Source organism: Salvelinus fontinalis, chromosome 30 (genome assembly GCF_029448725.1).
Source record: "Salvelinus fontinalis isolate EN_2023a chromosome 30, ASM2944872v1, whole genome shotgun sequence".
NCBI classification, from domain to species: domain Eukaryota; kingdom Metazoa; phylum Chordata; class Actinopteri; order Salmoniformes; family Salmonidae; genus Salvelinus; species Salvelinus fontinalis.
In genome coordinates, this window is record NC_074694.1 from 6,790,827 (window position 1) to 6,818,078 (window position 27,252).

General features: G+C 42.8%; 1 protein-coding gene across 2 annotated transcripts in view; it reads right to left on the minus strand.

Annotated features, from left to right (window-relative positions):
- Positions 1 to 947: 947 nt before the first annotated feature.
- Positions 948 to 27,252, minus strand: part of LOC129828581 (poly(ADP-ribose) glycohydrolase-like) — a 126,289-nt gene continuing 99,984 nt past the window's right edge. For both annotated transcript variants that reach the window (XM_055889631.1, XM_055889630.1), the window contains exons 17-19: positions 24,606 to 24,711; positions 17,421 to 17,549; positions 948 to 2,551 (exon numbers count right to left, since the gene is read on the minus strand). In XM_055889631.1, the coding sequence (XP_055745606.1) occupies positions 2,436 to 2,551; positions 17,421 to 17,549; positions 24,606 to 24,711 (351 nt within the window). In that variant the 3' untranslated portion in view covers positions 948 to 2,435. The remainder of the gene's footprint in view (positions 2,552 to 17,420; positions 17,550 to 24,605; positions 24,712 to 27,252) is intronic.

Here is a 27,252-nt window from a genome sequence, read left to right on the forward strand (position 1 = left end):
GTTCATTGTTTAGCTAGCTAGCTAGCTACCTACAGGTCTAAACAAGACATTTTGTTTTAACATGTCTAGCAAGCTAGAAAAGAACCTAAACATTGTTCAGAAAGTTGCTTTTAGGTGCCTGGTTTTACTAAATTCAGTTTTAAACAGATGGGTTTTATTGGTGTTAAAATACCCGTTATGCTGTTTTGGACCACCAGGCTGCTGATGTCAAACAGCCTGTCGTTTTTGTATTTATACTTTTTCATAACGACAAGTTTGATGTCAGACGACAATAGAATGTTCATGATGTCACTGCGACAACTGTCTACAGACGTCTTGATATCTTTAGTTGTTTAGTACACTACTCCCTCTGTTTAGCACATGGCCTCACATGTGAAACCGTAAAGAGATGGGTGGGGCTAAGGCTTAAGAGGGTTTGAACGATGCTGAATGGGTGTAGACAAAGAAGAGCTCTCCAGTAGGGTGTACCAAAACGTTAAAATGGGCAATTTTCTCAAAAGTGGGGTTACAGTTTATCAACTTTCAAAGCAGAATGACTTTCCCATTGTTCCTCAACTGTTGTGGATGATATACCATTTTCTATCTCTGAGTCTCTACTTTTATCCAATGTAAAAAAACACAATTTCTATTTTTGCTACATAAGACCGAATTGAGCCGATCGGTCACGTACGGTTTAATTTTAACCTACACCATTAGTAATTGAGGTTAAGGGATGTTTTAATGTAACCTGCGCCATTGTTTCTGTGAATAATTGAGGTCTGAAAAAGTACATTTGAAAGACAGTGCTGACAGATGTTATTTTTCCATATTGGTGCCTAGGATCATATCACAAACTAAAATAACAACAATATTGGTGCCTAGGATCATATCACAAACTAAAATAACAACAATATTCGTATAAAACGAGTTACATATTTTTTTTTATTAATTACCCCCCCCCCCCCCCCCCCAAAATCCATAATCACACAAAACAATTCCAAAACAATTTCTCACTTTTCAATGTTTTAAGATGTTGAGGCATACAGCATTATCTTAATAAATCACTTTTCCTACAGTCAGACTACTACTTAGAGTTGAAAATCTAATTATATTATTGGACAGGGTGTCATTAAGTACACTTGTTCACATTATTTCCTGTATGTGGCACAAAAATAACAAATAATATATCCACTTAAGCCCACGGCTAAGGCCATGGTAATGTATCCACTTAATGGAGGCCCATGGTAATATATCCACTTAATGGAGGCCCACGGCTAGGGCCATGGTAATATATCCACTTAATGGAGGCCCATGGTAATATATCCACTTAATGGAGGCCCACGGCTAGGCCCATGGTAATATATCCACTTAATGGAGGCCCACGGCTAGGCCCATGGTAATATATCCACTTAATGGAGGCCCATGGTAATATATCCACTTAATGGAGGCCCACGGCTAGGCCCATGGTAATATATCCACTTAACTAAGGCCATGGTAATATATCCACTTAATGGAGGCCCACGGCTAGGGCCATGGTAATATATCCACTTAATGGAGGCCCATGGTAATATATCCACTTAATGGAGGCCCACGGCTAGGCCCGTGGTAATATATCCACTTAATGGAGGCCCACGGCTAGGCCCGTGGTAATATATCCACTTAATGGAGGCCCACGGCTAAGGCCATGGTAATATATCCACTTAATGGAGGCCCACGGCTAGGGCCATGGTAATATATCCACTTAATGGAGGCCCATGGTAATATATCCACTTAATGGAGGCCCATAGCTAAGGCCATGGTAATATATCCACTTAATGGAGGCCCACGGCTAGGGCCATGGTAATATATCCACTTAATGGAGGCCCACGGCTAGGGCCATGGTAATATATCCACTTAATGGAGGCCCATAGCTAAGGCCATGGTAATATATCCACTTAATGGAGGCCCACGGCTAAGGCCATGGTAATATATCCACTTAATGGAGGCCCACGGCTAAGGCCAAGATAATCAGAAATAAATGATCCCGACACACACTTTAAGTGATCATCCCCACAGAGTCAGCTTCTCCCCAGTGCAGAACAGAGTGACCAGCCAAAGACTGAAGATCATTCCCTAGGATCAAATTAATACCTTAAAAAAAAAAAAAACTCTAAGAACGGCTCTATTCATTCTTTCCATCAACTGAATTTCTGACAACTGATTCATTTAGTCTGGATTTATGTGGGGGAGGGGGGGGGGGGGTAAAACCAAGGAAACATGACACACTTACAAGATGGATGACAGCCTTTGGGCTTTACCATTCCAAAATCACAAATCTCAACAGATCGAAACTCTATCCATGTGTGTATCAGCTACCAGTAGCAGAATGACAAGACAAACTTCCTCTGGAATCTCTCGCGGGGCACAGTGCTTGTTTGGTGTCCCGGGGGGAGGGGTGATGTGGCATCTACGGTCTTCTAGAGGGAGCCGACCTCCTGGTAGATGAAGGAGTAGAGGCTGATTTCAGGACGACGTGTGAAGCAGCTCTGACACACTGAGCTGTAGTACTGACCCAGCAAACTGTACAGAGCCCCTATGAGACAGAGACAGAGACTATGTCAGATACATCATTCATTCACCAAACAACCACAGCAGAGAATCTAGCAGAGGGCAAATTTTGACAAATGGTATTGCATTTCTTATTGATTTTACAGATTATGATTTAATAAAACTAATTGCTGACCAAAATTACATAATTATATTACCAATATTGTAAGGTGTATGCCTTTGCAATGTGCAAAATCCTGCATACATGTCAGTGTTGTATGTATAGAACACTAGACAGTGTTGTATGTATAGAACTAGAGAACACCAGACAGTGTTGTATGTATAGAACTATAGAACACTAGACAGTGTTGTATGTATAGAACACCAGACAGTGTTGTATGTATAGAACTATAGAACACCAGACAGTGTTGTATGTATAGAACTATAGAACACCAGACAGTGTTGTATGTATAGAACTATAGAACACTAGACAGTGTTGTATGTATAGAACTATAGAACACCAGACAGTGTTGTATGTATAGAACTATAGAACACTAGACAGTGTTGTATGTATAGAACTATAGAACACCAGACAGTGTTGTATGTATAGAACTATAGAACACCAGACAGTGTTGTATGTATAGAACTATAGAACACCAGACAGTGTTGTATGTATAGAACTATAGAACACCAGTGTTGTATGTATAGAACTATAGAACACCAGACAGTGTTGTATGTATAGAACTATAGACAGTGTTGTATGTATAGAACTATAGAACACCAGACAGTGTTGTATGTATAGAACACCAGACAGTGTTGTATGTATAGAACTATAGAACACCAGACAGTGTTGTATGTATAGAACTATAGAACACCAGACAGTGTTGTATGTATAGAACTATAGAACACTAGACGGTGTTGTATGTATAGAACTATAGAACACTAGAGAGTGTTGTATGTATAGAACTATAGACAGTGTTGTATGTATAGAACTATAGAACACCAGACAGTGTTGTATGTATAGAACTATAGACAGTGTTGTATGTATAGAACTATAGAACACTAGACAGTGTTGTATGTATAGAACTATAGAACACCAGGCAGTGTTGTATGTATAGAACTATAGAACACCAGACAGTGTTGTATGTATAGAACTATAGAACACCAGGCAGTGTTGTATGTATAGAACTATAGAACACCAGACAGTGTTGTATGTATAGAACTATAGAACACCAGACAGTGTTGTATGTATAGAACTATAGAACACCAGACAGTGTTGTATGTATAGAACTATAGAACACCAGGCAGTGTTGTATGTATAGAACTATAGAACACCAGGCAGTGTTGTATTTATAGAACTATAGAACACTAGACAGTGTTGTATGTATAGAACTATAGAACACCAGACAGTATTGTATGTATAGAACACTAGAACACTAGACAGTGTTGTATGTATAGAACTATAGAACACTAGACAGTGTTGTATGTATAGAACTATAGAACACCAGACAGTGTTGTATGTATAGAACTATAGAACACCAGACAGTGTTGTATGTATAGAACTATAGACAACTAGACAGTGTTGTATGTATAGAACTATAGAACACTGGAGAGTGTTGTATGTATAGAACTATAGAACACTAGACAGTGTTGTATGTATAGAACTATAGAACACCAGTGTTGTATGTATAGAACTATAGAACACTAGACAGTGTTGTATGTATAGAACTATAGAACACCAGTGTTGTATGTATAGAACTATAGAACACTAGACAGTGTTGTATGTATAGAACACTAGACAGTGTTGTATGTATAGAACTATAGAACACTAGACAGTGTTGTATGTATAGAACTATAGAACACCAGTGTTGTATGTATAGAACTATAGAACACTAGACAGTGTTGTATGTATAGAACTATAGAACACTAGACAGTGTTGTATGTATAGAACACTAGACAGTGTTGTATGTATAGAACTATAGAACACTAGACAGTGTTGTATGTATAGAACTATAGAACACCAGACAGTGTTGTATTTATAGAACTATAGAACACCAGACAGTATTGTATGTATAGAACTATAGAACACTAGACAGTGTTGTATGTATAGAACACTAGACAGTGTTGTATGTATAGAACTATAGAACACTAGACAGTGTTGTATGTATAGAACTATAGAACACCAGACAGTGTTGTATGTATAGAACTATAGAACACCAGACAGTGTTGTATGTATAGAACTATAGAACACTAGACAGTGTTGTATGTATAGAACTATAGAACACCAGACAGTGTTGTATGTATAGAACACCAGACAGTGTTGTATGTATAGAACCATAGAACACCAGACAGTGTTGTATCTATAGAACCATAGAACACTAGACAGTGTTGTATGTATAGAACTATAGAACACTAGACAGTGTTGTATGTATAGAACTATAGAACACTAGACAGTGTTGTATGTATAGAACTATAGAACACTAGACAGTGTTGTATGTATAGAACTATAGAACACTAGACAGTGTTGTATGTATAGAACTATAGAACACCAGACAGTGTTGTATGTATAGAACTATAGAACACCAGGCAGTGTTGTATGTATAGAACTATAGAACACCAGACAGTGTTGTATGTATAGAACTATAGAACACCAGACAGTGTTGTATGTATAGAACTATAGAACACTAGACGGTGTTGTATGTATAGAACTATAGAACACTAGAGAGTGTTGTATGTATAGAACTATAGACAGTGTTGTATGTATAGAACTATAGAACACCAGACAGTGTTGTATGTATAGAACTATAGACAGTGTTGTATGTATAGAACTATAGAACACTAGACAGTGTTGTATGTATAGAACTATAGAACACCAGGCAGTGTTGTATGTATAGAACTATAGAACACCAGACAGTGTTGTATGTATAGAACTATAGAACACCAGGCAGTGTTGTATGTATAGAACTATAGAACACCAGACAGTGTTGTATGTATAGAACTATAGAACACCAGACAGTGTTGTATGTATAGAACTATAGAACACCAGACAGTGTTGTATGTATAGAACTATAGAACACCAGGCAGTGTTGTATTTATAGAACTATAGAACACTAGACAGTGTTGTATGTATAGAACTATAGAACACCAGACAGTATTGTATGTATAGAACACTAGAACACTAGACAGTGTTGTATGTATAGAACTATAGAACACTAGACAGTGTTGTATGTATAGAACTATAGAACACCAGACAGTGTTGTATGTATAGAACTATAGAACACCAGACAGTGTTGTATGTATAGAACTATAGACAACTAGACAGTGTTGTATGTATAGAACTATAGAACACTGGAGAGTGTTGTATGTATAGAACTATAGAACACTAGACAGTGTTGTATGTATAGAACTATAGAACACCAGTGTTGTATGTATAGAACTATAGAACACTAGACAGTGTTGTATGTATAGAACTATAGAACACCAGTGTTGTATGTATAGAACTATAGAACACTAGACAGTGTTGTATGTATAGAACACTAGACAGTGTTGTATGTATAGAACTATAGAACACTAGACAGTGTTGTATGTATAGAACTATAGAACACCAGACAGTGTTGTATGTATAGAACTATAGAACACCAGACAGTGTTGTATGTATAGAACTATAGAACACTAGACAGTGTTGTATGTATAGAACTATAGAACACCAGACAGTGTTGTATGTATAGAACACCAGACAGTGTTGTATGTATAGAACCATAGAACACCAGACAGTGTTGTATCTATAGAACCATAGAACACTAGACAGTGTTGTATGTATAGAACTATAGAACACTAGACAGTGTTGTATGTATAGAACTATAGAACACTAGACAGTGTTGTATGTATAGAACTATAGAACACTAGACAGTGTTGTATGTATAGAACTATAGAACACTAGACAGTGTTGTATGTATAGAACTATAGAACACCAGACAGTGTTGTATGTATAGAACTATAGAACACCAGGCAGTGTTGTATGTATAGAACTATAGAACACCAGACAGTGTTGTATGTATAGAACTATAGAACACCAGACAGTGTTGTATGTATAGAACACCAGTGTTGTATGTATAGAACTATAGAACACCAGACAGTGTTGTATGTATAGAACTATAGAACACCAGACAGTGTTGTATGTATAGAACACCAGACAGTGTTGTATGTATAGAACCATAGAACACCAGACAGTGTTGTATCTATAGAACCATAGAACACTAGACAGTGTTGTATGTATAGAACTATAGAACACTAGACAGTGTTGTATGTATAGAACTATAGAACACTAGACAGTGTTGTATGTATAGAACTATAGAACACCAGACAGTGTTGTATGTATAGAACTATAGAACACCAGACAGTGTTGTATGTATAGAACACCAGTGTTGTATGTATAGAACTATAGAACACCAGACAGTGTTGTATGTATAGAACTATAGAACACTAGACAGTGTTGTATGTATAGAACTATAGAACACCAGACAGTGTTGTATGTATAGAACACCAGACAGTGTTGTATGTATAGAACTATAGAACACCAGACAGTGTTGTATGTATAGAACCATAGAACACCAGACAGTGTTGTATGTATAGAACTATAGAACACCAGTGTTGTATGTATAGAACTATAGAACACTAGACAGTGTTGTATGTATAGAACTATAGAACACTAGACAGTGTTGTATGTATAGAACACTAGACAGTGTTGTATGTATAGAACTATAGAACACTAGACAGTGTTGTATGTATAGAACACTAGACAGTGTTGTATGTATAGAACTATAGAACACTAGACAGTGTTGTATGTATAGAACTATAGAACACCAGACAGTGTTGTATGTATAGAACACCAGACAGTGTTGTATGTATAGAACTATAGAACACCAGACAGTGTTGTATGTATAGAACCATAGAACACTAGACAGTGTTATATGTATAGAACTATAGAACACCAGTGTTGTATGTATAGAACTATAGAACACTAGACAGTGTTGTATGTATAGAACTATAGAACACTAGACAGTGTTGTATGTATAGAACTATAGAACACTAGACAGTGTTGTATGTATAGAACTATAGAACACTAGACAGTGTTGTATGTATAGAACTATAGAACACTAGACAGTGTTGTATGTATAGAACCATAGAACACCAGACAGTGTTGTATCTATAGAACCATAGAACACTAGACAGTGTTGTATGTATAGAACTATAGAACACTAGACAGTGTTGTATGTATAGAACTATAGAACACTAGACAGTGTTGTATGTATAGAACTATAGAACACCAGACAGTGTTGTATGTATAGAACTATAGAACACCAGGCAGTGTTGTATGTATAGAACTATAGAACACCAGGCAGTGTTGTATGTATAGAACTATAGAACACCAGACAGTGTTGTATGTATAGAACTATAGAACACCAGACAGTGTTGTATGTATAGAACACCAGTGTTGTATGTATAGAACTATAGAACACCAGACAGTGTTGTATGTATAGAACTATAGAACACCAGACAGTGTTGTATGTATAGAACACCAGACAGTGTTGTATGTATAGAACCATAGAACACCAGACAGTGTTGTATCTATAGAACCATAGAACACTAGACAGTGTTGTATGTATAGAACTATAGAACACTAGACAGTGTTGTATGTATAGAACTATAGAACACTAGACAGTGTTGTATGTATAGAACTATAGAACACCAGACAGTGTTGTATGTATAGAACTATAGAACACCAGACAGTGTTGTATGTATAGAACACCAGTGTTGTATGTATAGAACTATAGAACACTAGACAGTGTTGTATGTATAGAACTATAGAACACCAGACAGTGTTGTATGTATAGAACACCAGACAGTGTTGTATGTATAGAACTATAGAACACCAGACAGTGTTGTATGTATAGAACCATAGAACACCAGACAGTGTTGTATGTATAGAACTATAGAACACCAGTGTTGTATGTATAGAACTATAGAACACTAGACAGTGTTGTATGTATAGAACTATAGAACACTAGACAGTGTTGTATGTATAGAACACTAGACAGTGTTGTATGTATAGAACTATAGAACACTAGACAGTGTTGTATGTATAGAACACTAGACAGTGTTGTATGTATAGAACTATAGAACACTAGACAGTGTTGTATGTATAGAACTATAGAACACCAGACAGTGTTGTATGTATAGAACACCAGACAGTGTTGTATGTATAGAACTATAGAACACCAGACAGTGTTGTATGTATAGAACCATAGAACACTAGACAGTGTTGTATGTATAGAACTATAGAACACCAGTGTTGTATGTATAGAACTATAGAACACTAGACAGTGTTGTATGTATAGAACACCAGTGTTGTATGTATAGAACTATAGAACACTAGACAGTGTTGTATGTATAGAACAGCAGACAGTGTTGTATGTATAGAACACTAGACAGTGTTGTATGTATAGAACTATAGAACACCAGTGTTGTATGTATAGAACTATAGAACACTAGACAGTGTTGTATGTATAGAACTATAGAACACCAGTGTTGTATGTATAGAACTATAGAACACTAGACAGTGTTGTATGTATAGAACACCAGTGTTGTATGTATAGAACTATAGAACACCAGACAGTATTGTATGTATAGAACTATAGAACACCAGACAGTGTTGTATGTATAGAACTATAGAACACTAGACAGTGTTGTATGTATAGAACTATAGAACACCAGTGTTGTATGTATAGAACTATAGAACACTAGACAGTGTTGTATGTATAGAACTATAGAACACCAGTGTTGTATGTATAGAACTATAGAACACTAGACAGTGTTGTATGTATAGAACACCAGTGTTGTATGTATAGAACTATAGAACACCAGACAGTATTGTATGTATAGAACTATAGAACACCAGACAGTGTTGTATGTATAGAACTATAGAACACCAGACAGTATTGTATGTATAGAACTATAGAACACTAGACAGTGTTGTATGTATAGAACACCAGACAGTATTGTATGTATAGAACTATAGAACACCAGACAGTGTTGTATGTATAGAACTATAGAACACTAGACAGCGTTGTATGTATAGAACTATAGAACACCAGTGTTGTATGTATAGAACTATAGAACACTAGACAGTGTTGTATGTATAGAACTATAGAACACCAGACAGTGTTGTATGTATAGAACACCAGTGTTGTATGTATAGAACTATAGAACACTAGACAGTGTTGTATGTATAGAACTATAGAACACCAGACAGTGTTGTATGTATAGAACACCAGACAGTGTTGTATGTATAGAACTATAGAACACCAGACAGTGTTGTATGTATAGAACCATAGAACACCAGACAGTGTTGTATGTATAGAACTATAGAACACCAGTGTTGTATGTATAGAACTATAGAACACTAGACAGTGTTGTATGTATAGAACTATAGAACACTAGACAGTGTTGTATGTATAGAACACTAGACAGTGTTGTATGTATAGAACTATAGAACACTAGACAGTGTTGTATGTATAGAACACTAGACAGTGTTGTATGTATAGAACTATAGAACACTAGACAGTGTTGTATGTATAGAACTATAGAACACCAGACAGTGTTGTATGTATAGAACACCAGACAGTGTTGTATGTATAGAACTATAGAACACCAGACAGTGTTGTATGTATAGAACCATAGAACACTAGACAGTGTTGTATGTATAGAACTATAGAACACCAGTGTTGTATGTATAGAACTATAGAACACTAGACAGTGTTGTATGTATAGAACACCAGTGTTGTATGTATAGAACTATAGAACACTAGACAGTGTTGTATGTATAGAACAGCAGACAGTGTTGTATGTATAGAACACTAGACAGTGTTGTATGTATAGAACTATAGAACACCAGTGTTGTATGTATAGAACTATAGAACACTAGACAGTGTTGTATGTATAGAACTATAGAACACCAGTGTTGTATGTATAGAACTATAGAACACTAGACAGTGTTGTATGTATAGAACACCAGTGTTGTATGTATAGAACTATAGAACACCAGACAGTATTGTATGTATAGAACTATAGAACACCAGACAGTGTTGTATGTATAGAACTATAGAACACTAGACAGTGTTGTATGTATAGAACTATAGAACACCAGTGTTGTATGTATAGAACTATAGAACACTAGACAGTGTTGTATGTATAGAACTATAGAACACCAGTGTTGTATGTATAGAACTATAGAACACTAGACAGTGTTGTATGTATAGAACACCAGTGTTGTATGTATAGAACTATAGAACACCAGACAGTATTGTATGTATAGAACTATAGAACACCAGACAGTGTTGTATGTATAGAACTATAGAACACCAGACAGTATTGTATGTATAGAACTATAGAACACTAGACAGTGTTGTATGTATAGAACACCAGACAGTATTGTATGTATAGAACTATAGAACACCAGACAGTGTTGTATGTATAGAACTATAGAACACTAGACAGCGTTGTATGTATAGAACTATAGAACACCAGTGTTGTATGTATAGAACTATAGAACACTAGACAGTGTTGTATGTATAGAACTATAGAACACTAGACAGTGTTGTATGTATAGAACACTAGACAGCGTTGTATGTATAGAACTATAGAACACTAGACAGCGTTGTATGTATAGAACACCAGTGTTGTATGTATAGAACTATAGAACACCAGTGTTGTATGTATAGAACTATAGAACACTAGACAGTGTTGTATGTATAGAACACCAGACAGTGTTGTATGTATAGAACACTAGACAGTGTTGTATGTATAGAACTATAGAACACTAGACAGTGTTGTATGTATAGAACTATAGAACACCAGTGTTGTATGTATAGAACTATAGAACACTAGACAGTGTTGTATGTATAGAACTATAGAACACTAGACAGTGTTGTATGTATAGAACTATAGAACACTAGACAGTGTTGTATGTATAGAACTATAGAACACCAGTGTTGTATGTATAGAACTATAGAACACTAGACAGTGTTGTATGTATAGAACTATAGAACACCAGGCAGTGTTGTATGTATAGAACTATAGAACACTAGACAGCGTTGTATGTATAGAACTATAGAACACTAGACAGCGTTGTATGTATAGAACACCAGCGTTGTATGTATAGAACTATAGAACACTAGACAGCGTTGTATGTATAGAACACCAGACAGTGTTGTATCTATAGAACTATAGAACACTAGACAGCGTTGTATGTATAGAACTATAGAACACCAGACAGTGTTGTATCTATAGAACTATAGAACACTAGACAGCGTTGTATGTATAGAACTATAGAACACTAGACAGCGTTGTATGTATAGAACTATAGAACACCAGGCAGTGTTGTATGTATAGAACCATAGAACACTAGACAGTGTTGTATGTATAGAACTATAGAACACCAGACAGTGTTGTATGTATAGAACTATAGAACACTAGACAGTGTTGTATGTATAGAACACTAGAACACTAGACAGTGTTGTATGTATAGAACACTAGAACACTAGACAGTGTTGTATGTATAGAACGATCTGCTGTGAGCCAGGGGAATACAGTAGTTATGGTAGAGGGAGATCTGCTGTGAGCCAGGGGAATACAGTAGTTATGGTAGAGGGAGATCTGCTGTGAGCCAGGGGAATACAGTAGATATGGTAGAGGGAGATCTGCTGTGAGCCAGGGGAATACAGTAGTTATGGTAGAGGGAGATCTGCTGTGAGCCAGGGGAATGCAGTAGATATGGTAGAGGGAGATCTGCTGTGAGCCAGGGGAATACAGTAGAGGGAGATCTGCTGTGAGCCAGGGGAATACAGTAGTTATGGTAGAGGGAGATCTGCTGTGAGCCAGGGGAATACAGTAGTTATGGTAGAGGGAGATCTGCTGTGAGCCAGGGGAATACAGTAGTTATGGTAGAGGGAGATCTGCTGTGAGCCAGGGGAATACAGTAGATATGGTAGAGGGAGATCTGCTGTGAGCCAGGGGAATACAGTAGTTATGGTAGAGGGAGATCTGCTGTGAGCCAGGGGAATGCAGTAGATATGGTAGAGGGAGATCTGCTGTGAGCCAGGGGAATACAGTAGAGGGAGATCTGCTGTGAGCCAGGGGAATACAGTAGTTATGGTAGAGGGAGATCTGCTGTGAGCCAGGGGAATACAGTAGTTATGGTAGAGGGAGATCTGCTGTGAGCCAGGGGAATACAGTAGTTATGGTAGAGGGAGATCTGCTGTGAGCCAGGGGAATACAGTAGATATGGTAGAGGGAGATCTGCTGTGAGCCAGGGGAATACAGTAGTTATGGTAGAGGGAGATCTGCTGTGAGCCAGGGGAATACAGTAGTTATGGTAGAGGGAGATCTGCTGTGAGCCAGGGGAATACAGTAGATATGGTAGAGGGAGATCTGCTGTGAGCCAGGGGAATACAGTAGAGGGAGATCTGCTGTGAGCCAGGGGAATACAGTAGTTATGGTAGAGAGAGATCTGCTGTGAGCCAGGGGAATACAGTAGATATGGTAGAGGGAGATCTGCTGTGAGCCAGGGGAATACAGTAGAGGGAGATCTGCTGTGAGCCAGGGGAATACAGCAGTTATGGTAGAGGGAGATCTGCTGTGAGCCAGGGGAATACAGTAGTTATGGTAGAGGGAGATCTGCTGTGAGCCAGGGGAATACAGTAGTTATGGTAGAGGGAGATCTGCTGTGAGCCAGGGGAATACAGTAGTTATGGTAGAGGGAGATCTGCTGTGAGCCAGGGGAATACAGTAGTTATGGTAGAGGGAGATCTGCTGTGAGCCAGGGGAATACAGTAGTTATGGTAGAGGGATATCTGCTGTGAGCCAGGGGAATACAGTAGATATGGTAAAGGGAGTTCTGCTGCGAGCCAGGGGAATACAGTAGTTATGGTAGAGGGAGATCTGCTGTGAGCCAGGGGAATACAGTAGATATGGTAAAGGGAGTTCTGCTGCGAGCCAGGGGAATACAGTAGTTATGGTAGAGGGAGATCTGCTGTGAGCCAGGGGAATACAGTAGATATGGTAGAGGGAGATCTGCTGTGAGCCAGGGGAATACAGTAGATATGGTAGAGGGAGATCTGCTGTGAGCCAGGGGAATACAGTAGTTATGGTAGAGGGAGATCTGCTGTGAGCCAGGGGAATACAGTAGTTATGGTAGAGGGAGATCTGCTGTGAGCCAGGGGAATACAGTAGATATGGTAAAGGGAGTTCTGCTGCGAGCCAGGGGAATACAGTAGTTATGGTAGAGGGAGATCTGCTGTGAGCCAGGGGAATACAGTAGTTATGGTAGAGGGAGATCTGCTGTGAGCCAGGGGAATACAGTAGTTATGGTAGAGGGAGTTCTGCTGTGAGCCAGGGGAATACAGTAGATATGGTAGAGGGAGATCTGCTGTGAGCCAGGGGAATACAGTAGAGGGAGATCTGCTGTGAGCCAGGGGAATACAGTAGTTATGGTAGAGGGAGATCTGCTGTGAGCCAGGGGAATACAGTAGATATGGTAGAGGGAGATCTGCTGTGAGCCAGGGGAATACAGTAGAGGGAGATCTGCTGTGAGCCAGGGGAATACAGTAGATATGGTAGAGGGAGATCTGCTGTGAGCCAGGGGAATACAGTAGTTATGGTAGAGGGAGATCTGCTGTCAGCCAGGGGAATACAGCAGTTATGGTAGAGGGAGATCTGCTGTGAGCCAGGGGAATACAGTAGTTATGGTAGAGGGAGATCTGCTGTGAGCCAGGGGAATACAGTAGATATGGTAGAGGGAGATCTGCTGTGAGCCAGGGGAATACAGTAGTTATGGTAGAGGGAGATCTGCTGTGAGCCAGGGGAATACAGTAGATATGGTAGAGGGAGATCTGCTGTGAGCCAGGGGAATACAGTAGTTATGGTAGAGGGAGATCTGCTGTGAGCCAGGGGAATACAGTAGATATGGTAGAGGGAGATCTGCTGTGAGCCAGGGGAATACAGTAGAGGGAGATCTGCTGTGAGCCAGGGGAATACAGTAGTTATGGTAGAGAGAGATCTGCTGTGAGCCAGGGGAATACAGTAGATATGGTAGAGGGAGATCTGCTGTGAGCCAGGGGAATACAGTAGAGGGAGATCTGCTGTGAGCCAGGGGAATACAGCAGTTATGGTAGAGGGAGATCTGCTGTGAGCCAGGGGAATACAGTAGTTATGGTAGAGGGAGATCTGCTGTGAGCCAGGGGAATACAGTAGTTATGGTAGAGGGAGATCTGCTGTGAGCCAGGGGAATACAGTAGTTATGGTAGAGGGAGATCTGCTGTGAGCCAGGGGAATACAGTAGATATGGTAGAGGGAGATCTGCTGTGAGCCAGGGGAATACAGTAGATATGGTAGAGGGAGATCTGCTGTGAGCCAGGGGAATACAGTAGATATGGTAGAGGGAGATCTGCTGTGAGCCAGGGGAATACAGTAGTTATGGTAGAGGGAGATCTGCTGTGAGCCAGGGGAATACAGTAGTTATGGTAGAGGGAGATCTGCTGTGAGCCAGGGGAATACAGTAGATATGGTAGAGGGAGATCTGCTGTGAGCCAGGGGAATACAGTAGATATGGTAGAGGGAGATCTGCTGTGAGCCAGGGGAATACAGTAGATATGGTAAAGGGAGTTCTGCTGCGAGCCAGGGGAATACAGTAGTTATGGTAGAGGGAGATCTGCTGTGAGCCAGGGGAATACAGTAGATATGGTAGAGGGAGATCTGCTGTGAGCCAGGGGAATACAGTAGATATGGTAGAGGGAGATCTGCTGTGAGCCAGGGGAATACAGTAGTTATGGTAGAGGGAGATCTGCTGTGAGCCAGGGGAATACAGTAGATATGGTAGAGGGAGATCTGCTGTGAGCCAGGGGAATACAGTAGATATGGTAGAGGGAGATCTGCTGTGAGCCAGGGGAATACAGTAGTTATGGTAGAGGGAGATCTGCTGTGAGCCAGGGGAATACAGTAGATATGGTAGAGGGAGATCTGCTGTGAGCCAGGGGAATACAGTAGATATGGTAGAGGGAGATCTGCTGTGAGCCAGGGGAATACAGTAGGTATGGTAGAGGGAGATCTGCTGTGAGCCAGGGGAATACAGTAGTTATGGTAGAGGGAGATCTGCTGTGAGCCAGGGGAATACAGTAGATATGGTAGAGGGAGATCTGCTGTGAGCCAGGGGAATACAGTAGATATGGTAAAGGGAGTTCTGCTGCGAGCCAGGGGAATACAGTAGATATGGTAGAGGGAGATCTGCTGTGAGCCAGGGGAATACAGTAGTTATGGTAGAGGGAGATCTGCTGTGAGCCAGGGGAATACAGTAGAGGGAGATCTGCTGTGAGCCAGGGGAATCAGTAGATATGGTAGAGGGAGATCTGCTGTCAGCCAGGGGAATACAGTAGATATGGTAGAGGGAGATCTGCTGTGAGCCAGGGGAATACAGTAGTTATGGTAGAGGGAGATCTGCTGTGAGCCAGGGGAATACAGTAGTTATGGTAGAGGGAGATCTGCTGTGAGCCAGGGGAATACAGTAGTTATGGTAGAGGGAGATCTGCTGTGAGCCAGGGGAATACAGTAGTTATGGTAGAGGGAGTTCTGCTGTGAGCCAGGGGAATACAGTAGTTATGGTAGAGGGAGATCTGCTGTGAGCCAGGGGAATACAGTAGTTATGGTAGAGGGAGATCTGCTGTGAGCCAGGGGAATACAGTAGATATGGTAGAGGGAGATCTGCTGTGAGCCAGGGGAATACAGTAGAGGGAGATCTGCTGTGAGCCAGGGGAATACAGTAGTTATGGTAGAGGGAGATCTGCTGTGAGCCAGGGGAATACAGTAGTTATGGTAGAGGGAGATCTGCTGTGAGCCAGGGGAATACAGTAGATATGGTAGAGGGAGATCTGCTGTGAGCCAGGGGAATACAGTAGTTATGGTAGAGGGAGTTCTGCTGTGAGCCAGGGGAATACAGTAGATATGGTAGAGGGAGATCTGCTGTGAGCCAGGGGAATACAGTAGAGGGAGATCTGCTGTGAGCCAGGGGAATACAGTAGTTATGGTAGAGGGAGATCTGCTGTGAGCCAGGGGAATACAGTAGATATGGTAGAGGGAGATCTGCTGTGAGCCAGGGGAATACAGTAGAGGGAGATCTGCTGTGAGCCAGGGGAATACAGCAGTTATGGTAGAGGGAGATCTGCTGTGAGCCAGGGGAATACAGTAGTTATGGTAGAGGGAGATCTGCTGTGAGCCAGGGGAATACAGTAGATATGGTAGAGGGAGATCTGCTGTGAGCCAGGGGAATACAGTAGTTATGGTAGAGGGAGATCTGCTGTGAGCCAGGGGAATACAGTAGATATGGTAGAGGGAGATCTGCTGTGAGCCAGGGGAATACAGTAGAGGGAGATCTGCTGTGAGCCAGGGGAATACAGTAGAGGGAGACGAGTTTTAAATAATTAAATCCATTTCAGTATTACAGTATAGAGCAGGGACTGATTCAGACCTGGGACACCAGGTGAGTGGAACCAACTAAATAAAGTAAATTTTGGTAGTGTGGAGAGGGAGATAGCGTGAGGGTTAGGGACATGGTAGTGTGGAGAGGGAGATAGTGTGAGGGTTAGGGACATGGTAGTGTGGAGAGGGAGATAGCGTGTGCCTTACCGACGCTGACGTGTCTCCGTGTGAGGGTTAGGGACATGGTAGTGTGGAGAGGGAGATAGCGTGTGCCTTACCGACGCTGACGTGTCTCCGTGTGAAGGTTAGGGACATGGTAGTGTGGAGAGGGAGATAGCGTGAGGGTTAGGGACATGGTAGTGTGGAGAGGGAGATAGCGTGTGCCTTACCGACGCTGACGTGTCTCTGTGTGAGGAAGTAGTGCATGTCGTAGACGTCTTTCATCAGGGCGCTGTCACCAAAGGTGAAATAGGCCACGTCTCGGCCCGCCTCAGAGGCTGCCAGAATCTGGAGCAGAGCTGGAGGGGTGGGGGAGAGAAGGACGGAGAGAGAGAGGGACAGAGAGAGAGACAGAGAGAGACATTGAGACGGAGAGAGACAGAGAGAATGAGGGAGAGAGAGAGAGACAGAGAGAGAGAGAGAGACAGAATGAGGGAGAGAGAGAGACAGAGAGAGACATGGAGACGGAGAGAGACAGAGAGAGAATGAGAGAGAGAGAGAGAGAGAGGGAGAGAGACAGAGAGAGACAGAGAGAGAGACAGAGAGAGAGACAGAGAGAGAATGAGGGAGAGAGAGAGGGAGAGAGACAGAGAGAGACAGAGAGAATGAGGGAGAGAGAGAGGGAGAGAGGGAGAGAGAGACAGAGAGAGAGAGAGAGAGAGAGAGAGAGGGAGAGAGACAGAGAGAGACAGAGAGAGAATGAGGGAGAGAGAGACAGAGAGAGAATGAGAGAGAGAGAGGGAGAGACAGAGAGAGACAGAGAGAGAGACAGAGAGAGACATTGAGACGGAGAGAGACAGAGAGAATGAGGGAGAGAGAGAGAGACAGAGAGAGAGAGAGAGACAGAATGAGGGAGAGAGAGACAGAATGAGGGAGAGAGAGAGACAGAGAGAGACATGGAGACGGAGAGAGACAGAGAGAGAATGAGAGAGAGAGAGAGAGGGAGAGAGACAGAGAGAGACAGAGAGAGAATGAGGGAGAGAGAGAGGGAGAGAGACAGAGAGAGACAGAGAGAATGAGGGAGAGAGAGAGGGAGAGAGGGAGAGAGGGAGAGAGAGAGAGGGAGAGAGAGACAGAGAGAGAGGGAGAGAGAGACATAGAGAGAATGAGAGAGAGAGAGGGAGAGAGAGAGGGAGAGAGACAGAGAGAGAGACAGAGAGAGAGACAGAGAGAGAGACAGAGAGAGAGACAGAGAGAGAGACAGAGAGAGAATGAGGGAGAGAGAGACAGAGAGAGAATGAGAGAGAGAGAGAGAGAGAGGGAGAGAGACAGAGAGAGACAGAGAGAGAGACAGAGAGAGAGACAGAGAGAGAGACAGAGAGAGAATGAGGGAGAGAGAGGGAGAGAGACAGAGAGAGACAGAGAGAATGAGGGAGAGAGAGAGGGAGAGAGGGAGAGAGAGACAGAGAGAGAGACAGAGAGAGAGACAGAGAGAGAGACATGGAGAGACATGGAGACGGAGAGAGAGAGAGAGAGAAAGGAAGAGAGAAACTGTCTATACAGGACTGATACTTTCTACAGATATAGTACATGACATGATACAAGAATCAAAGTAAACATGCTGAAGACAGCGACAACACAACCAGATTCAACCAGCGCAATTTAAACCGACATATCACACACCAGAACTCAGAATGAATTAAGAAATGACTGAATACCCAGTCCCCCACTGAAGAGCCAGACTTAGTCACCGTGTGAGCAGGGGAAGGCAGGCTCTGGCCCCAGAACCTTGTGAATATTTCATTAAGAGTCTGGAAATAAAGTCTGCTTTGTTAATAAAGCTACCATGACAGAGAGAGGCCACAGTAAGGAGCTACGAACACTGCTGAATAAACATCTGCAACGGTGGGGGCTGGTGCTTCTCCTTTCAGACTTTCCTTTCCTCCTTTTTCACATTGTCATCACTCTTTCAACTTGTCCCACAATTAAAAGTATGGATGGAGCGATTCCAGAGAGAGTCCAGGTAAACAGAGGGGAACATTGGGCTATATTAAGTGTCTGTTCTCCCCAGAGGCATGTCATTAAGAAGAAAGTGGGGAAAGAAAACTGACAGTTGACTTCAGAGACCTGGACTGACGTTAGGCTAATTAACTGGTTCAGGACCGACGCTGGTCCTGGACCCACCTTAGGCTAAATAACTAACTGGTTCCGGACCGATGCGAGGCTAATTAACTAACTGGTTCCGGACCGATGCTAGGCTAATTAACTAACTGGTTCCGGACTGATGCTAGGCTAATTAACTAACTGGTTCTGGACTGATGCTAGGCTAATTAACTAACTGGTTCCGGACCGATGCTAGGCTAATTAACTAACTGGTTCCGGACCGATGCTAGGCTAATTAACTAACTGGTTCCGGACCGATGCTAGGCTAATTAACTAACTGGTTCCGGACTGACGCTAGGCTAATTAACTAACTGGTTCAGGACCGACGCTAGGCTAATTAATTAACTGGTTCAGGACCGACGCTAGGCTAATTAACTAACTGGTTCCGGACCGATGCTAGGCTAATTAATTAACTGGTTCCGGACCGATGCTAGGCTAATTAACTAACTGGTTCCGGACCGATGCTAGGCTAATTAACTAACTGGTTCCGGACCGATGCTAGGCTAATTAATTAACTGGTTCCGGACCGATGCTAGGCTAATTAACTAACTGGTTCCGGACCGATGCTAGGCTAATTAACTAACTGGTTCCGGACCGATGCTAGGCTAATTAACTAACTGGTTCCGGACCGATGCTAGGCTAATTAACTAACTGGTTCCGGACCGATGCGAGGCTAATTAACTAACTGTTTTTGGACTGATGCTAGGCTAATTAACTAACTGGTTCCGGACCGATGCTAGGCTAATTAACTAACTGGTTCCGGACCGATGCTAGGCTAATTAACTAACTGGTTCCGGACCGATGCTAGGCTAATTAACTAACTGGTTCCGGACTGATGCTAGGCTAATTAACTAACTGGTTCCGGACTGATGCTAGGCTAATTAACTAACTGGTTCCGGACCGATGCTAGGCTAATTAACTAACTGGTTCTGGACTGATGCTAGGCCAATTAACTAACTGGTTCTGGACTGATGCTAGGCCAATTAACTAACTGGTTCTGGACTGATGCTAGGCTAATTAACTAACTGGTTCTGGACTGATGCTAGGCTAATTAACTAACTGGTTCCGGACTGATGCTAGGCTAATTAACTAACTGGTTCTGGACTGATGCTAGGCTAATTAACTAACTGGTTCTGGACTGATGCTAGGCCAATTAACTAACTGGTTCTGGACTGATGCTAGGCTAATTAACTAACTGGTTCCGGACTGATGCTAGGCTAATTAACTAACTGGTTCTGGACTGATGCTAGGCTAATTAACTAACTGGTTCCGGACTGATGCTAGGCTAATTAACTAACTGGTTCTGGACTGATGCTAGGCTAATTAACTAACTGGTTCTGGACTGATGCTAGGCCAATTAACTAACTGGTTCTGGACTGATGCTAGGCTAATTAACTAACTGGTTCTGGACTGATGCTAGGCTAATTAACTAACTGGTTCCGGACTGATGCTAGGCTAATTAACTAACTGGTTCTGGATTGATGCTAGGCTAATTAACTAACTGGTTCTGGACTGATGCTAGGCTAATTAACTAAAAAATGAAGAAGTTTAATCGATTTTGAATTCAGGGTGTAACAACAAAATGTGGAATACGTCAAGGGGTATAAATACTTTCTGAAGTCACTGTACATACCAAACATTAGGAGCACCTTCCTAACATTGAGAGTTTCCCCTCCCCCCTTTTGCCCTCAGAACAGCCTAAATTAATACTGGAATGGACTCCACAAGGTGTCGAAAGCTTTCCACAGGGATACTGGCCAATGTTGACTCCAATGTTTCTCACAGTTGTGTCAAGTTGGCTGGATGTCCTTGGGTGGTGGACCATTCTTGACCATACACATGGAAAACTGTTGAGCGACAAAAACCCAGGTTACATGTCAAAACTGTAACTAGGCCACTCAAGAACATTCAATGTCGTCTTGGTAAGCAACTCCAGTGTATATTTGGCCTTGTATTTTAGGTTGTCCTGCTGAAAGTTGAATTTCACTCCCATTGTCTGTTGGAAAGCAGACAACCAGGTTTTCCTCTTGGATTTTGCCTGTGCTTAGCTCTATTTAGTTTAATTTTTTATCCTAACACACTCCCTAGTCCTTGTCAATGACAATCATACCCATAACATGATGCAGCCACCACCATGCTGGAAATAATGAAGAGTGGTACTCAGTGATGTGTGGTGTTGGATTTGCCTAAAACATAACTCTTTGATTCCGGACATAAAGACACATTTTTTTTGCAGTTTCACTTTCGTGCAAACAAGATGCATGTTTCGGAATATTTGTAATCTGTACAGGACGCTTCCTTCTTTTCACTCTGTCATTTCGGTTAGTATTGTAGAGTAACTACAATGTTGTCGACCCATATTCAGTTTTCTCCCATCACAGCCATTAAACTCTGAGCTGGTTTCAGCTAGTGTATTTAGTCTCACAGCACCACTGGGTGCTAAGTGTTAGCGGTAGATTAGTCTCACAGCACCACTGGGTGTTAGCGGTAGTTTAGTCTTACAGCACCACTGGGTGTTAGCGGTAGTTTAGTCTTACAGCACCACTGGGTGCTAAGTGTTAGCGGTAGTTTAGTCACACAGCACCACTGGGTGTTAGCGGTAGTTTAGTCTTACAGCACCACTGGGTGCTAAGTGTTAGCGGTAGTTTAGTCTTACAGCACCACTGGGTGCTAAGTGTTAGCGGTAGTTTAGTCGCACAGCACCACTGGGTGCTATGTGTTAGCGGTAGATTAGTCTCACAGCACCACTGGGTGCTAAGTGTTAGTGGTAGTTTAGTCTCACAGCACCACTGGGTGCTAAGTGTTAGCGGTAGTTTAGTCTCACAGCACCACTGGGTGCTAAGTGTTAGCGGTAGTTTAGTCTCATAGCACCACTGGGTGCTAAGTGTTAGCGGTAGTTTAGTCTCACAGCACCACTGGGTGCTAAGTGTTAGCGGTAGTTTAGTCTCACAGCACCACTGGGTGTTAGCGGTAGTTTAGTCTCACAGCACCACTGGGTGTTAGCGGTAGTTTAGTCTCACAGCACCACTGGGTGCTAAGTGTTAGCGGTAGTTTAGTCTCACAGCACCACTGGGTGTTAGCGGTAGTTTAGTCTCACAGCACCACTGGGTGCTAAGTGTTAGCGGTAGTTTAGTCTCACAGCACCACTGGGTGCTAAGTGTTAGCGGTAGTTTAGTCTCACAGCACCACTGGGTGCTAAGTGTTAGCGGTAGTTTAGTCTCACAGCACTACTGGGTGCTAAGTGTTAGCGGTAGTTTAGTCTCATAGCACCACTGGGTGCTAAGTGTTAGCGGTAGTTTAGTCTCATAGCACCACTAGGTGCTAAGTGTTAGCGGTAGTTTAGTCTCACAGCACCACTGGGTGCTAAGTGTTAGCGGTAGTTTAGTCTCACAGCACCACTGGGTGCTAAGTATTAGCGGTAGTTTAGTCTCATAGCACCACTGGGTGCTAAGTGTTAGCGGTAGTTTAGTCTCACAGCACCACTGGGTGCTAAGTGTTAGCGGTAGTTTAGTCACACAGCACCACTGGGTGTTAGCGGTAGTTTAGTCTCACAGCACCACTGGGTGTTAGCGGTAGTTTAGTCTCACAGCACCACTGGGTGCTAAGTGTTAGCGGTAGTTTAGTCGCACAGCACCACTGGGTGCTAAGTGTTAGCGGTAGTTTAGTCTCACAGCACCACTGGGTGCTAAGTGTTAGCGGTAGTTTAGTCTCACAGCACCACTGGGTGCTAAGTGTTAGCGGTAGTTTAGTCTCACAGCACCACTGGGTGCTAAGTGTTAGCGGTAGTTTAGTCTCACAGCACCACTGGGTGCTAAGTGTTAGCGGTAGTTTAGTCTCACAGCACCACTGGGTGCTAAGTGTTAGCGGTAGATTAGTCTCACAGCACCACTGGGTGCTAAGTGTTAGCGGTAGTTTAGTCTCACAGCACCACTGGGTGCTAAGTGTTAGCGGTAGTTTAGTCTCACAGCACCACTGGGTGCTAAGTGTTAGCGGTAGATTAGTCTCACAGCACCACTGGGTGCTAAGTGTTAGCGGTAGTTTAGTCTCACAGCACCACTGGGTGCTAAGTGTTAGCGGTAGTTTAGTCACACAGCATCACTGGGTGCTAAGTGGTAGCGGTAGTTTAGTCTCACAGCACCACTGGGTGCTAAGTGTTAGCGGTAGTTTAGTCTCACAGCACCACTGGGTGCTAAGTGTTAGCGGTAGTTTAGTCTCACAGCACCACTGGGTGCTAAGTGTTAGCGGTAGATTAGTCTCACAGCACCACTGGGTGCTAAGTGTTAGCGGTAGATTAGTCTCACAGCACCACTGGGTGCTAAGTGTTAGCGCTAGTGCAGTAGTCTAGTGGTATCCTCCCCTGAGCCCCTGCCTGAGATTTTACCGTAATTCTGTTACCAAACTTTGCATCTGCACAGCTTTCCCAGTAAATGTTCATAAAAACAATTTTACAGTGTAAAAGATTCAAAGTTAGTCCTTGTGCATAGAGTTGTACGGTTTGTTTAACTTTGAAATCAATGGTTTTATGTTTGGTATACATCCCTAAGTGAAAAATCGTGAGTCTCAGCGTAAATCCGTTAACGTGGAATTGCCCCTAGGTCTATAATGGATAGGTGGGCTGGGGCAGGCAATCAATTCCACTGTTAATGAAAAATATTAACGTTGTCAGTTGATCAATAAGACGGGAGACAAATAGGCATTAAGTAAATAAATGTATTCAACAGCCGAGGCTAACGAGAGAGGGACCAGTTCACACTAACAGCAAATTAGTCCCAAATGGCACCCTATTCCCTATTTAGTACACTACTTTTGGCCACGGTCCATAGGGTGTACACTATATTATAGGGAGCCATTTGGGACTCAAGTCAGGGCCTGTTGAAGCGTGGCATTTCAGCTGGAGGTTTAATCATACTTTGTCCTATACGCAACAGTACAGTCCACGTTGGACCACGACGACACAGAAGAACGTTAAACGATTCATGGATTCTTTAAAAGGTTTTAATAGCAAGTATTGTGATATGTGGTTGTGTTTACATTTTATTATTATTTTTTTTAAAACCTACTTTAGTTAAATGCAAGTTTCCCTCGATAAGAACGGTGCTTAACTGGGGCCGGAACACGGTACCGGCACACAAAATGAGTACAGGGGAGTTCAGTCCACCTCAAGAAGTGGATAAGAGTGCCTCCTAAATGACTAAAATGTAAATGTAACATCAACCATTTTGAGTGAAGTGCTAATGCTGCCCCACGCTTACCTTTAAATCTAGCATCTCCACCGAACACACCACAGCCCCAGTTCCCTGTAGCAACCGCAGAGAGATCCTGACTCCTCTCCCCCGGGCGGGAAAAGCCACAGTATGCCTAAAGGAGGGAGGGGGGGGGGCGAGGGAGGGAGGGAAGAAAGATTTAGAACAAAACACAAAAAAAGAGCAACCAAAATTCTCAGACAAGTGGGACCATGTAAATTGCACTGGTGAGAAATAAATCCTCAGTAATAAGTCCTCAGTTGGTCGATGCTGATGTGAGAATACGGATGTGACAGAAAGTCAAGTCATTAGACCATGGCAGGCCCTGGGTACCAGCCAGTAGTAATGCGATGAGATCTCCTTGAACTACACTAAAGCCAGAAGGAAGCCTTTTGCTCCTCTGATCGCCGTTTAGTGTAGTCCCACATCCCTGGTTAGTGTAGTTCCACATCCCTGGTTAGTGTAGTCCCACATCTGGTTAGTGTAGTCCCACATCTGGTTAGTGTAGTTCCACATCTGGTTAGTGTAGTTCCACATCTGGTTAGTGTAGTTCCACATCTGGTTAGTGTAGTTCCACATCTGTTTAGTGTAGTTCCACATCCCTGGTTAGTGTAGTTCCACATCCCTGGTTAGTGTAGTTCCACATCCCTGGTTAGTGTAGTTCAACATCCCTGGTTAGTGTAGTCCCACATCCCTGGTTAGTGTAGTCCCACATCCCTGGTTAGTGTAGTCCCACATCTGGTTAGTGTAGTCCCACATCTGGTTAGTGTAGTTCCACATCTGGTTAGTGTAGTTCCACATCTGTTTAGTGTAGTTCCACATCTGTTTAGTGTAGTTCCACATCTGTTTAGTGTAGTTCCACATCTGTTTAGTGTAGTTCCAAATCTGTTTAGTGTAGTTCCACATCCCTGGTTAGTGTAGTTCCACATCCCTGGTTAGTGTAGTTACACATCCCTGGTTAGTGTAGTTCCACATCCCTGGTTAGTGTAGTTCCACATCCCTGGTTAGTGTAGTTCCACATCCCTGGTTAGTGTAGTTCCACATCCCTGGTTAGTGTAGTTCCACATCCCTGGTTAGTGTAGTCCCACATCCCTGGTTAGTGTAGTCCCACATCCCTGGTTAGTGTAGTCCCACATCTCTGGTTAGTGTAGTCCCACATCTCTGGTTAGTGTAGTCCCACATCCCTGGTTAGTGTAGTCCCACATCCCTGGTTAGTGTAGTTCCACATCCCTGGTTAGTGTAGTCCCACATCCCTGGTTAGTGTAGTCCCACATCCCTGGTTAGTGTAGTCCCACATCCCTGGTTAGTGTAGTCCCACATCCCTGGTTAGTGTAGTCCCACATCCCTGGTTAGTGTAGTCCCACATCCCTGGTTAGTGTAGTTCCACATCCCTGGTTAGTGTAGTTCCACATCCCTGGTTAGTGTAGTCCCACATCCCTGGTTAGTGTAGTCCCACATCCCTGGTTAGTGTAGTTCCACATCCCTGGTTAGTGTAGTTCCACATCTGGTTAGTGTAGTCCCACATCTGGTTAGTGTAGTCCCACATCCCTGGTTAGTGTAGTCCCACATCCCTGGTTAGTGTAGTTCCACATCCCTGGTTAGTGTAGTCCCACAACCCTGGTTAGTGTAGTTCCACATCCCTGGTTAGTGTAGTCCCACATCCCTGGTTAGTGTAGTCCCACATCCCTGGTTAGTGTAGTCCCACATCCCTGGTTAGTGTAGTCCCACATCCCTGGTTAGTGTAGTTCCACATCCCTGGTTAGTGTAGTTCCACATCCCTGGTTAGTGTAGTCCCACATCCCTGGTTAGTGTAGTCCCACATCCCTGGTTAGTGTAGTTCCACATCCCTGGTTAGTGTAGTTCCACATCCCTGGTTAGTGTAGTCCCACATCCCTGGTTAGTGTAGTTCCACATCCCTGGTTAGTGTAGTCACACATCCCTGGTTAGTGTAGTTCCACATCCCTGGTTAGTGTAGTCCCACATCCCTGGTTAGTGTAGTCCCACATCCCTGGTTAGTGTAGTTCCACATCCCTGGTTAGTGTAGTCCCACATCCCTGGTTAGTGTAGTCCCACATCCCTGGTTAGTGTAGTCCCACATCCCTGGTTAGTGTAGTCCCACATCTGGTTAGTGTAGTCCCACATCCCTGGTTAGTGTAGTTCCACATCCCTGGTTAGTGTAGTTCCACATCCCTGGTTAGTGTAGTTCCACATCCCTGGTTAGTGTAGTCCCACATCTGGTTAGTGTAGTCCCACATCTGGTTAGTGTAGTCCCACATCCCTGGTTAGTGTAGTCCCACATCCCTGGTTAGTGTAGTTCCACATCCCTGGTTAGTGTAGTCCCACATCCCTGGTTAGTGTAGTCCCACATCCCTGGTTAGTGTAGTCCCACATCCCTGGTTAGTGTAGTTCCACATCCCTGGTTAGTGTAGTCCCACATCCCTGGTTAGTGTAGTCCCACATCCCTGGTTAGTGTAGTTCCACATCCCTGGTTAGTGTAGTCCCACATCCCTGGTTAGTGTAGTTCCACATCCCTGGTTAGTGTAGTCCCACATCCCTGGTTAGTGTAGTCCCACATCCCTGGTTAGTGTAGTTCCACATCCCTGGTTAGTGTAGTTCCACATCCCTGGTTAGTGTAGTTCCACATCCCTGGTTAGTG